At 52.9% G+C, this 13,038-nt stretch overlaps 4 protein-coding genes across 4 annotated transcripts; 3 read left to right on the top strand and 1 right to left on the bottom strand.

Annotated features, from left to right (window-relative positions):
* Positions 1–41: 41 nt before the first annotated feature.
* On the top strand, positions 42–1,273 carry BKA78DRAFT_356101 (uncharacterized protein; the record flags this gene model as incomplete). Its single annotated transcript, XM_066892016.1, has 3 exons — positions 42–687; positions 742–967; positions 1,024–1,273. 3 exons carry the CDS (start codon positions 42–44, stop codon positions 1,271–1,273), a joined length of 1,122 nt encoding a protein of 373 aa, XP_066740582.1.
* Positions 1,274–1,980: 707 nt separating this feature from the next.
* On the top strand, positions 1,981–7,496 carry BKA78DRAFT_356100 (ankyrin repeat-containing domain protein; the record flags this gene model as incomplete). The annotated part of the gene is made up of 3 exons (XM_066892015.1): positions 1,981–2,400; positions 2,450–5,337; positions 5,393–7,496. 3 exons carry the CDS (start codon positions 1,981–1,983, stop codon positions 7,494–7,496), a joined length of 5,412 nt encoding a protein of 1,803 aa, XP_066740581.1.
* Positions 7,497–8,448: 952 nt separating this feature from the next.
* BKA78DRAFT_360817 (uncharacterized protein) lies at positions 8,449–9,271 on the top strand (the record flags this gene model as incomplete). The annotated part of the gene is made up of 1 exon (XM_066892429.1): positions 8,449–9,271. Exon 1 carries the CDS (start codon positions 8,495–8,497, stop codon positions 9,269–9,271), a length of 777 nt encoding a protein of 258 aa, XP_066740580.1. The 5' UTR covers positions 8,449–8,494.
* A 416-nt stretch (positions 9,272–9,687) lies between these two features.
* BKA78DRAFT_298949 (uncharacterized protein) lies at positions 9,688–10,089 on the bottom strand (the record flags this gene model as incomplete). Its single annotated transcript, XM_066886992.1, has 1 exon — positions 9,688–10,089. One exon carries the CDS (start codon positions 10,087–10,089, stop codon positions 9,688–9,690), a length of 402 nt encoding a protein of 133 aa, XP_066740579.1.
* Positions 10,090–13,038: the final 2,949 nt, after the last annotated feature.

The raw sequence follows: 13,038 nt of genomic DNA, 5'->3' as shown, positions 1-13,038 counted from the left end.
TCCAAAATAACCCAACAACACCTTTCCGTCCCGCTCCCAACATGTCGAAATCCGAGAAGCCCGAGAAAAAGAGCAAGAAGGAGCGATCCGAAAAGAAGGAGAAAAAATCCAAGCGCGAAGAGGCTGAGGCTGCCGAGTCCGCTGCCGCGACGAGTTCCGCACCTCTCGACACCGGCGCCGACTTCGTCGCTCTCCCGACCGACGACCAGCCTGCCGAAGATGCCGCTTCTGAGCACAAGAATTCCAAGGCCCGCCGGAAGGAGAGGCGCGAAGCTGAGATGAAGGAGAAGGCGAAGGAAGAAAAGAAGGCCAAGAAAAAGGCGAAAAAGGAAGCCGAAGCGCAGGCTGCTGAGCAGGAGGAATCGGCTAGCAAATCCAAGGAAACGTCTGATAAGCCCAAGAAGTCGAAGAAGAGAAAACACGACGAGACCGACGACGAATCTGCGCCTGCGGAGAAATCGAGCAAGACCAAGGAGGCCAAATCCGAGAAGAAGGACAAGAAGAAACGCAAGAAGAACGACGGTGAATCAGCTCAAGCCGAGGCTCCGGCCGTGTTGAATGATGCTGCCCAAGAAGCATCGACTGGCGATGCACCAGAGGAGTCTACACAAAAGGGCAAGGCCGAACCCGAAGAGGGAATGTTGGATGAGAACGGCAAGCAAAAGACACGCTTCATTTGCTTCATCGGTAAGAATCCGGTTAATCTAGTGCATATCGCGTTTATGCTAATGCGGCTGTTAGGCAATCTCCCATACACTGCCAATGCTGAAGCTGTGGCCAAGCACTTTGAAAAGGTCCACCCCATCTCGATCCGGGCGCCCATGCGGGACGACAACAAGAAATCGAAAGGATTTGCTTTCCTCGAGTTCGACCGTTACGACTACATGAAGAGCTGCTTGAAGCTGTACCATCACTCGCTGTTCGACGCCGGCAAGGGCAAGACAAGAAAAATCAATGTCGAATTGACGTAAGCTCCCTTGATTCCAACATGGTGGACGATGGCGCTGACTGATGCTTTACTAGTGCTGGTGGTGGCGGCAACACTGAGGCTCGCAAGGAGCGCATTCAGTACAAGAATGAAAGGCTCAACGAGCAGCGCAAGCGTCGCTGGGAGCAGGAACAAAAAGAGGCGAAGCGCGCAGGCAGGAAGAAGGCTGCAGCTGGTGAGGAAGCTCAATACGACGGCGCCGCCGACGAGGCCGAGGCCGAGGATGCTGGAGAGAGCCATCATGCGGGCATCCATCCTAGCAGGTTGGCCATGATGCAGCGATGATTCCACATGAAAATGGGATGGTCTGAGAAAAAGGATAGGGCAACAACAATTGGATGGTGCTGGCTGGCTTTATATACCCGTACATGGACTCGCGGTCAGGGCTTCAATCTCTGGGATTTTTATTTGCTTTTTCCAAGGAGGTGTTGAAGTGGCTGAATTGGATTAGACATGGGGAGTGATGGTGCGCTATACGATGTTTGACCCGGAACTCTGATGTCAATGTAAGTCAATTGCCTTTGTTTGCTTGACTAACGGGAGGATGCAGATCAAGGGATTTGGCGCGCGAACGGGAACCCAGTGGAGGACATATACGAAGGAGATTGCGGTGTGTGCGGCGAGCGGCGAAGAAGTGTGGTTCAGCGGTAAATCCTCCGCGACACCGTTTCGGGCACAAGCGCCATGTTGCCTGGTGTTGTGGATGTTCGTCCAGGCACCATGCCCAAAAAGGCATGGTCCAGGGTCCTGCTGCCTGGAACGTCGACCATGATCGCCACACGTGATGCGCGTAGCCATACGAGTTGACCATCGCGTCCCCCGTCGCGTTTGCTATTTAACTGTTCTCTCTATCTCTCCCTCCTCGCCATCATCATCACCTCTCCTTCCCTTCACTTGAGAAGTCCACTGCACAAACAATCCACTCAATCTCTTCCCTTTTCCGCCCCCACTCAGCTCAGTACTCAATCATCCCTCGCCGCTCTTTGTCCGCAATGGCTGCAATCTCCGATACGACACTTCCTCAACTGCCTGTCAAACATGCCGACTTCATTTCGCATGTTACCGCCCACCCAGAGACACCCTTGTCCGAACTCCTGGCGCCGTACCAGCAGTATGATTCCAAGATCAGAGAGGTGTTTGCACAGGAGCCCACCAATCCGCTTCTGGCAGACAACCTCTTGAATGTCTTGCCAATCTTTGCGGGCCATGAGAAAGACCTCAAGGTCCGGGCACGCAATCCGCTCACGGAGTCAGATGAGGAAAAGGACAAGTTCCTGATGCCGCTGGACGACGATCAGCGCAAGCCAAACGGCGCACCTGCCGTAGTGCAGAGCTTTGAAGATTTCAAGACAAACTTCAACCTCTTCTCTGAGTCTTCTTTGACTGAGATGGACTGGAGCAATGTCGTTGCAGTGAGTCATCTCCAAAGCATTGGTCTCATTGGTACTAATCAGAGTCTAGGCTGGAAGCTCTGTCGTGACTTCACTTCTCCCAGTCCCCGAGCAATACGCCAATTCCAAACGTGCTCTCCGTCACTACTACCATGATGTCATTGCGCCGGCTTCTGACGTCGACCTCTTCATCTACGGTCTGGACGAAGCGCAAGCAATCGACAAGATCCGGCAGATTGAGGCCAAGATCAAAGACGCCATCCTGGAAGAGACGACCACCGTTAGGACCAAGAACGCCATCACCATCGTCAGCCAGTACCCTACCCGTCATGTGCAAATCGTGCTTCGCATCTACAAGTCCATTGCCGAAATTTTGACTGGCTTCGACGTCGACTGCTCTTGCGCTGCCTACGATGGCAAGCAGGTTTATGCCTCTCCTAGGGCATTGGCTGCGTACATGACGCAGGTCAACACCATTGATCTCACTCGACGCTCGCCATCATATGAGAATCGCTTGTCCAAGTACTCTCACCGAGGCTTTGAGGTATACTGGCCCCAATTAGACCGCTCAAGAATCGACCCCACAATCTTCGAGCGTCATTTCGCACGCACACTGGGCCTCGCAAGACTGCTGGTGCTTGAGAAGCTACCAACATCGACCGACCGCGACGCCTACATGGACCAAAGACGACAAGAACGTGGTCGACCTGCAATCAACCGTCGCAACCCGTACGCCAGAGCTTTTAGCGGCAACATCAAAGATGACCACGAAGACGAGGTTGCCGAATGGGTGGACGAGGAAGAGGTATCCAACTACCACACTTTCACGATTCCATATGGCGAGAAGTTCCATGCCCGCAAGATTGAGAAGCTCCTGTACACCAAAGACTTGCTCCTCAACGCTGAATGGAACAAGCCCAAGGATCGAGAAGTCAATCTTCACCGACACCCAGCATTCTTTGGTAATGTCGACGATGTCATCCACGACTGCTGCGGTTACTGTCCGAAACCTCAGACTATCGAGGAAGAGGAGGTGGCCGAAGAGGAAGCCAAGATCTACATTTCCGGCGAAATCTCCTTCATCAAAGACGACCCAGGTAGACAGGCAATTGGCAGTTTCAATCCCCTCACTGACGATGACTGGACCGAAATGGCCTACGTTGGCAACACGGCACGTCTCTGCCAGGCAATTGTCGACGAGGATCTTGAACACGTCCAAGACTGGCTTGCTCAGGAGGGATCAAATCCAGATTGCCGCGACTACACTGGTCGCACTCCTCTGCAGTTGGCTTGCATGTCATCCACTCCCGAGATTGTCAAGGCTCTTGTCGATGCCGGCGCCCGCATGGTTTCGCGTGTCGCCGACGGCCGGACTGCCCTTCACATTGCAGCTGCTCGCGGCAACGTGGAAATGGTCAAGATTCTCCTGACGAAGAGCGAGCAGAATGAAGAGGAAGAAGCTCGGAAAGAGGACCTTCGCAAGCAGGAGAGGCTCGCAGCCAAGGAAGCTAGCAGTGACCAGGCCTCGGTTGAAGAGGCTTCCGAGGAATCTGAAGAAGACGAAGAAATTGACATCGTCGATACCGACGACGAGGATGATGACGACGATGTGGAGATGAAATCGGCTACGACCGGGTCCTACGTCAAGTTGGACAAGCGTGAGGAAGCGAAGAACAGTGACAATCTGCCGGAAGACGAGGATGAAGAGGAACCAGACGTTTTCGATGTCAATGTCTTGGCTTGGGACACGCCATGCTCGCCTCTGCATCTTGCTATCGTCAATGGCCACTGCGACGTTGTCAAGGAGCTTGTCCAAAACTTTGGTGCGGACGTTCTCTTGCCTGTCAAACTCCTTCGCGACCACGATAAGGCACCTCGAGCTGCCATCCTCACTCTTGTCCTCGCTCATTGTCTTCCACTCGAGGAGGCTCAGGAGATGGTTCAACTTCTTCTTGACCTAGGAGCATCTCCTGCCCAAGCCGACTTGCATGGAGTCACTGCTGTGCACCGGTATGCCACGATTGACCAGAAGTTCCTGGACATGTTGATCAAACACGACAAACCCGGCGTACAGAGAGCTGTCAACCACATGTCGATCGAAAATACCCTCTGGAGGCCGCAACCCTACACGCCTCTGCTTTCTGCGATCGAGGCCAAGATTCCATCATCTGTTCTCACCTTGCTTGAGCTTGGCGCTTTCCCAGAGATCGAATTCTCCAAGTTCATGGATGCGTATCTGGCCCAGCATGACGAGGCCATCAACAACACGAACTCGAATTACTACAAGTCGCCTGAACAAAGCCAGCGCACCTACCACGAACATGTCCACCAGCCAATTATCATTGCCGCTCGGGCTGAGCTGCCCAAAATTGTCCTCAAGCTTCTTGATTGCGGTGTTTCTCCAAACACTCTTGATTCCAAAGGATGGCAAGTCGTCGACCACGAGCACGTGAGAAGGTACGACCATGGTCTTGCTTTGCTCGATGTAGTCCGCCAGAAATTGAAGCAGTTGAGAGACTACAAGCCCGAGTTCCCTCAAGAGCCCAAGGAACCGAAGCGCCCCTTCGAAGGCGACGGAGAGCAGTACATCATGCCTTTCAAGAGTGACGGCTATCAGAGCTGGACTGCCGTTTGGCAGGTCCAAACTGCCATCCAACGGTACGATGCTGCGATGAAACGCAAAAGCGATAAGCCCGAACCGCCGCAAGGTCTCGAGGAGAAGCAACAGGCCGTCCGCAGTCTCATCGTGGAATTCGAAGCAGTTGAAAAGGTTCTCCTTGAAAAGGGAGCGAAACCGTTCTACGAGCTCTACCCTGACATTCAGAAGCCTGAAGACAGGGGCAACCAATTCGGGCGTTACCAGCACGGTCACTCTCAAAAAGAGCTTCCCTTTGAGATCAAATTTAGCTTTCGAGTGCCAAACTTGACCCAAAGCATGACAGAGGGCTATATACAGCTGTAAGTGTCATTATTGCAACATAAATCAATGAAGTCGCCGCTAATAACTCTTCAGGTACGAGGCAGCTTGGAACGGTGATTTGGACACGATCAAGAATCTCACTTTGAGCTTTTGGGGTTCATTGGGCGAGAATTTCCCTCTCAAGATAGCCGTTCACGACTTCTACGGCTATAGTCCTTTGCACATTGCCGTGCTTCGCGGACATCTTGAGACAGCCAAAGGAATTCTCGAGATTTCCAAACTTCAGTACAAGCCCAAATCCGACGAAGTCCAGCAACGCTACGAAATGGCGGATGATGACGCCTCAAGCCAGGCCAGCGAAGACAGCGACAATGATGGAGGCAAGATCAAGCTTGATGTCAAGATCCTGGACGACAAATTCACCATCGAAAATGTCGGTGAAGTTGCCACTGCTGTCAGGAGCCACACGACCCCCCTCGAGTTTTTGGAATGGACCTTTGCGGTTCCGGAGATCAAACAGGGAGACGAGCCCTCCCTGCTTGGATTCTGTGAGCGTCCTCTGTCCGGAAAGTGGACTAGTTCTTCGATCAGTGGCATTTTCCAATGGGCTATTCACCAGGACGACCTTGCCCTGCTCAAGACTCTGTTGGCATGGGGCAACGAGTACGCCAAGCAGTACAAGAAGGTCGACGACGGAGAGCAAAGGTTCTTCAGACTTGATGAATCCGACCTCAGATTCGCCATCAGGCATGGACGGACTCGTTGCCTTGCTGAAGTCATCAAGCAGACCGGGACGGGTCTCCCCTTGGAAGAGCTTGTCAAGTCGAGTGGTGTTCAGATCACTGAGAAGCCAAAATTCTACCAAGGCTTGTCAGTCCATGGCAAGAAGCGCGCCGACTGGGCAAATGCTGGACGAGAGGTCAGCAGTCCAAAGGTCCAGTTCAGGCACCCACCTCTTCTGCTGGCGGCGAAAGAAGGCAACTTCGATGCCCTTGAATGCTTTCTGAGCGACAGCCCCGCCAGATGGTATCGCGAATTCGCCGAGGCGCACAAGGAGGACAAGAGGCTGAAGTATCTTGCCCAGGCGCAGGGAGGCATCGACAAGACCATCAAGAACTGGCTCGGAACAAGACACGATCTCGTCCTTCACTGCGTCGTTTTGGCAAACGTTCCTGTCAAGGAAAGCGTCAGGCTTATCAAGTACATCGTCGACGCCGTTCCCAAATCCTTGAAGACCAAGTCTCCGACAACTGGCCAGACTCCCCTCCACCTCGCCTTCCGCCTCGGTCACTACACTGCTTCTCGGACCCTCATTGAAGCTGGTGCCGATCAAACAACTCGTGACAAGGACGGAAACAATCTTCTCCACTCGATCTTGCGGAATGAAGATTACAGGCCTCACCAACTCTCCAAGATGCTTGGTCTTCTGGACCGCCGTCTGTTGGCTAGCCTGTTCACCGAACGCACCTCCGTCGACCTAGTTAGAAGCACCTCGAGCCTTCTCACCAGTGGCATCACTGTCGATCAAGCTGGAAGCACCCCACTTTCCGCATGGCTCCAGCAGCGTCTCCGCCACTCAGAGTGGGATGCAAAGATTCTCGCCATCCTCTTGGACCTGTCTCCAAATCTTGAGGAGCTCGAGATGGTCAATAGCGCCGGCGATACACCGCTCCACATTGCGATTAAGAGGCAGTACCTGCGCCTGGCCAACATGATTCTGGATCGCCGCCCGGAGTTGCTGCATCGCGAAAATGCAACAGGTCGCACGCCAGCGGAAATGGCCTGGGACGCACGCATGGCTCAGTGCTTCAAGGATCCTCCATATATTCCTCGCGATCCGTCAATGAGCATTTACGGGCAAAATGCGATCCAGGCCGCCGAGCGTGACCCGGTTGCCAGTCGCCCGCAGAACCGGTTCGTCAAGAAGGACAACGAGGCCAAGGAAGACGAGGACAGCATGAATGAGCAGACTCGGGTCCGGAAGATCTGGGACATGGTCAAGCAGCGTCTGAGCTTGGGCCAGGAGGCTGGTCAAGCGAAGAGGAAGCTTGTGTCTCTGAGCGAGGCGAACGAGGTTGCAAGACGCTTGGCCAAGAAGCAGAGGTCGGATCATTCGAGCAGCTCTGGAGACAACGGCGTTGATGAGGTCGAGACTTGGGTAGGGTCTGCACAGCAGTGGGTTGAGAACAGGGATTGAGAGGGCGAGGCTGGAGAGAAGCCTGATGACAAGAGTGTCAAGAAGGCGACGGGTGGAAGAGCACTTCGAAGCGCTTTCGGACGTCGCTGATGCTTTCAGTCCGGAGTGGGGTAGAGTGTTTGCTTTTCTATTTGATGAATTCGAATGTTGTTTTTCATTTGCTCTCTTTCCTAAAGTGGTAGCGCACCCTTCTCTTCTTTAGTCAGAATCCAGCGGTACAAGTCTTTTCAATTTGCAATCGAATTCTCTCTCGTCATCCTTCTTCCATATTACGAGTGGTTGTCCCGAGGTGCATTGCGACTCTGGCGCTGAAGTAATCTGATGTCTCCCTCAACGCTCACCTGAAATCTTGCAAAAGAAGAACCAGAGGAAGAAGACAGGTCACTTCTCATGCTTCCAAACATCTTCAATCACTCTTTGACAAACGAGCTCTTGCCACGCTACGAGAAGCTGCTGTCTATCGCTGCACACTACCATCTCGACTACAACGCCGCGTAAGCACAGTATTGGAAGCATGGGCCCGTCAACAGTCATTCGAGGATGCGAGCCGGAGAAAGATGTTTTCGGTCATGTTGCGATAGAGGCTAACTATAAAACGACTCGTGGTAGGCGCAGTTGTCGCGCGCTTGTTTTGTATGTAGGTAAGCTTCGCCTGACCAATAGCAGCGCCGTGTGGTGTTGTGGCGATGCGACTCAACCACCATCGCCAAAGTAGTTGCTAATGGTCATGTGTGGCCAGCGACTTGAGAGCAGAGGTTTTAGAAGAGCGTGGGTGTTGTACAGAAAGATATATTTGACTTGAGGTTGTTCACCGATGAGCAGTCACTACAGCAGCACCAACTTCATCCTCGTCCAAATTTTAACCCACAGCCATTCATCTCGCTCGCCAAATGGGTTGCCTTCCTTCTTTCATAGCACGCAGATCCAAAATCGAATCGAGTCCGCCATCACCATCTCTCAGCCGTTGCTGCGTTTCCCCTCCCATTGGCGGCCCCATTATGGTTCCTTCCCCTTCTCTAACACCTCCGCCCAATCCGCCAATTGCATACACCAAACTCACACGCAACACCCTCCTCCATGCCCTCGACCTAACATCCATCTACCTCGACCACCACCACAACCATCCCATCACCATCATTGCGCTCGGCGCCTCCCTCCACGTCCTCCACCTCCGCACGCGACTCACCACACCGGCGCTGCAATTCTTCCATCCCGATCCGAGCTCCCCAGACAACGCTGCACTGGCAGCAGCCGCTTCATTCGCCATTCCCGCCTCGCACATCTCAAGCTCTCCAACCGTCAAGGACGCACAAGGCGGCGACGTTGTCCAGCTCCAACCCGGGCCCGACTGGCTCACAAACACGGTCCTACTATCGCTGCCGCTTGCGCTGCAAATGCAGCTGGCGAAAGAGGCGCAGCGCCAAAACGACGTCGTTTACGCTTCGCCGTCGGGCTGTTTGCGAGTGTTGGCGCCGCCGTGGGAGTACGTTGTCGTGACGGCCATTGCACGGCTGGGGCTTCGATGCCAATGTGGCGACGAAGAGAAAGGCGAGGACATGCATGGACAAAGGAGAGGGCAAAACCAGGGAGATTTGGGCGATGCGATTGCGGCGTTGCGACGCTGTGTTGTGCTCAGGGGAGGTCGGCCGGTAAAGGGGATTGATGTCTTGGGTTGGGCAGAGGGGCTGTACGGTGTGCTTGTGAGAGAGGAGTGGGTCAGAGAGGTGGGAGGAGGGTATGAGAGAGCTTTTTGGGAGAAGGGCGTAATTTGGTAGTTTTTAGGATCGAGACTGGCGCGGCCAGAGAAGACGACGGGTAAGTGAGTGAGCAGTTTTTGAAGTATAAATTTCATTTGGATGATTTCACCTCCCACTACCTCTTCCCACTGCTAATCAATAGCATGTCAATCTTCGGTCCACGAACGTCTTGTTTTGCTTGTTGAAAGCTACTGTCGAACCCCTTCCTTGCTCCATCGGCTGTTGAAAGCTACCATCAGAAGTCAACGTTTGCTCCGTTGGCTGTTGAAGCCAGACCTTGCTTCTCCAAGAAGCGAACCTCTTCCTATTTGTGCTTGTTGAAAGCTACGGTGCCCAAACCTCCCACTCTGTTTCGAAAAATGTTGACGGTTAATACCTGCTTGTCCATCCAGCAAATTTCCTCCTCATTTCTTCGAAGTCGTCCGGCTCGCATTCTAGCGGTCAAAACAAGCGCCAACCGCCCCTTCATACGCTCCAATGCAGCCGGTGATACAAACAGCGATCAAGGGCCCTGTCTCGATGTTGACGCAGCAGGCAACGATGCAGCCGGTCATGGCCGCCGCATAACCAATGACGCACTGGTCGCAAGCGTCGCGATGGGGGGCGTCCTTGCAGGTTTTCTCATCGACCGATTTGCTGTACGCGAGCTTTAGTTTCCACCGCGCAGCCTGATCTGCCGTACAGACGTCATTTGGGGTCGCGTTCGGGTTTCCCGTGGGTTTAGGGTGGCTAGGCGTCTGTTGAAGATCCTCGTGGAGAGCTGAAGAGATTGGAAGGGCGGCCAGCCAGAAGACGCCCAGGAGGATTTTGAGAGGATGCTTCATTCCTGCGAGCATCCTAGTTGGGAGACGCGATAGTGTTGATGACAGATGAATGCAGTAGGTTTGGCCGGGGCGATGGTTCTTGTGAGGTTACCAAGATGGCTGGCTTCGACGTCTGGAATTTCAAGAGAAGAGGCATTCTTAAGTTCCACGATTTGGAGGAAGCATCGAGACTGTAGACGTGCTAGTGTCTGAGCCCCTCAATTGAACCATCGAACGCCCATCCATCATGAGTCGTCCTTTCTCCTACCAGCCATCAATCCACCGAAATGATAAAGCACAAACTCTTTTCACTGCTTCCAGCGCGGTCGCGAGTCGCGAACACATCGACTGATGCGCTGCCTCACGAGATAGCCCGCAATAGCTCGCAAATCACCCTCAATGTCCTCGACTCCTGAATTGCTCGCTGCGTGATGAGCCTTACGGAAACCGGTCCAATCGACAGCACAAAGAGCATTTCCGTGAGTGATACTACGGGTGTAGTGATGGACGAGGCACGGTGCAGTGAGCGTAGAGACTTGTGTGGCAGTGCTTGACCACGAGGATTTCTTCAGTGAGACTACCAGATCATACTGTGGGGTTGCATCTTCAAAAACAGCTTCCTGTTTGTGACAAGGGAATGTTTTCTAAAAATGGAAAAGAGGATACGGCGTCTCAATGCCAAATTCGCCTCCTCTTGCGAGCCAATGGTGAGCGGCGGATCACTTTACCCTCCCTTGCTATCTTTTCTCTCCTTCTCCTACACATAATCACACTCAACTTTTTCTTTCGGTTTGTCAACAATAGCCCCAATACTGTCTAGGCGCAAATCACAGTGCTCACTGAGTTTACATGTAAGAATATCGCGAGGCGGGGGTAAGTACGCCGTAGTACCACAGAAAATGGCACCGTAAAAGCAGTCTAGTCTTGCCGGTATGAGCGGACGCCCCCTTTCACACTCCTATTGTTATAACGATAATATCGAGTACGTTATCGCGGAGTATACGACTGCTCCATACGTAAGCCTTAGATTTGGTGGTCTTTCGGAGTCGCAGAAAAGAGTTGGTGGTTACTGGTTTGGCCCGAGCTATTGGTAAAGGGGAGAGATAGTTGAAGAGAGGAGGGAGTGATTCGCGTCTTTCGACGTGGTCAGATTCTGAAAGGAAAGATAAGAAGATATCTCGTATATCAGGGTAAAGTTAGCCGATAGGTCGTTAGTCAAGAAGTTAACTAGACAGGTGTGAGTACCATGGAGTCGGGGAGGATAGTTTTGCCTAATGCTACTTGATTGGCTAACTCCCCTTTCTCCTAGAGGAGAGGTCATATGCTATGCGCAGAGCTTATCTACCTGATGCCATCGAGATTTTTGAAAATATTCTGGCGACTCTGAGGGTGAAAGGTTACGTGTCCGGTAAGCCTCTCTTCTTATTTGCCTCTTGGTATGTAGTGTTTGTGGCTTTTGTGGCTTGAGGCGGGAACTTTCGCTCCAGTGTTTCCCCCTTCCTCCCCCTGCAAGCATCTGCCGATGTTCCGTTAGCGTTCCATCAAGCCCTGATTCTCAAAGTTCCGAAGTGCAGTGGGCAAAGAAAAGAATTTTGAACACAGGACGAAAGAGTCCAGCACCCTCAGAAGCACCATGCGGCTATCTATGAGAAGTACTCCGACAAGCGCTTCAAGCCCGCATCTCTGTTTGTAAAGTAGGAGATTGGTAAGGGATTCAAGTTCCTTCCGATCAAAAATAAGACGAGTACGAGAAGTATCACGGACCCTTCCCCACCGAATACCCGCCCGAGAGCCTTATGCACTACTCGCACATGAATGGAGACAAGTTAAAAAGCGGACAGATTTGCGGCGCTTTTTTCCTGGCACTGATTGTGCCTCTCCCGATATGATTTCATCATCTTCAAAGTAAGCGTGGTTTGTCGGAGGGGGTTGACGTGGGAATAAGCATCACTCTACGGGTCGGTCCATTCATCCTTGCCGACAAGGATTGGCTGAAACCCCATCTCTGTCCTGGCTTATGGTGAAGAAGTCGCACGCGGAGGTACACGCGCTTGAATTCTCGCAGTAACCATGCTTCAACGGTGGAGATAATCTCCATGTTCAGGGTATCGGAGGCTTGACAATTCCCTGCCTCCATGCGTCCATGCGTCCATACTAAACATCAGGAACTCTTGGAGTCGGCCATTCCATTTGTCAGTCATTATGGGAGCGTGAGGAGCGGTCGGAGGTGGAGGGCGCATGATACCAGGGGCGATTGCGTTGTTGCTCGGTTGCTGCTTGAGGGCGTGCGAACACGCGATCTTCTGCTGGAAAGACGGCGATGAAAGAAGAATCGCCAACTGGCATGCGACGGCGGGAGTAGGTTTGGGACCGCGGCGTTAGCGCCATCTCGTACCTTCTCCTTTGTGGTTGGTGACTGACCACACCGCTGCCATGACACGGAGACTTCAGCAGCTGTCGGTAGGATTGACAAAATGTCTGCAGATAAGGGCAAGCCGCAGGCTTCGATAACCGACAACGTGGTTGAGCGACAGGATCCTTGGATGAGAAAGATTGATGTTTTTTGGTTGCCGTTGATGGTGCCTGGAAGGTGAGTGAAGGCCAAAGATGAGACCTGCCCAAAAGAGCGCAAGCAGACGAGACGGGGCCTGCAAGAAAAAGGGATGGAGCGTCCGCAAAATGGTAAAAAGAATCTCGCTTAGCAAAATGGCAAAAGGACTTCGGTAGCGGCTTCGAACTGGGTATCTTCAGTCGTCGCTTGCTATCCTAGTGTCCCCCCGCAGAATGCTTTCACACCTGAAGGTGGCCTCTTTTCCCACTCAGCCACAGCGGCCGTGCTATAATCGGAGGTTGAAGGTAGGCTGACATTTTCAAATTATATCCTTGTGGCTCGGGGAGGTTTTCAGGCTAAGGCTATCCAGTCACCTTGCACTCTGCCTCGCTGTTGCCAGCCTGTTCACCAACCAGCCACCGTTGCCGTTG

Source organism: Phyllosticta capitalensis, assembly GCF_038381095.1.
Source record: "Phyllosticta capitalensis strain CBS 128856 chromosome Unknown BKA78scaffold_10, whole genome shotgun sequence".
Lineage (NCBI taxonomy): Eukaryota > Fungi > Ascomycota > Dothideomycetes > Botryosphaeriales > Phyllostictaceae > Phyllosticta > Phyllosticta capitalensis.
This window is presented reverse-complemented; position numbering and strand designations above follow the sequence as displayed.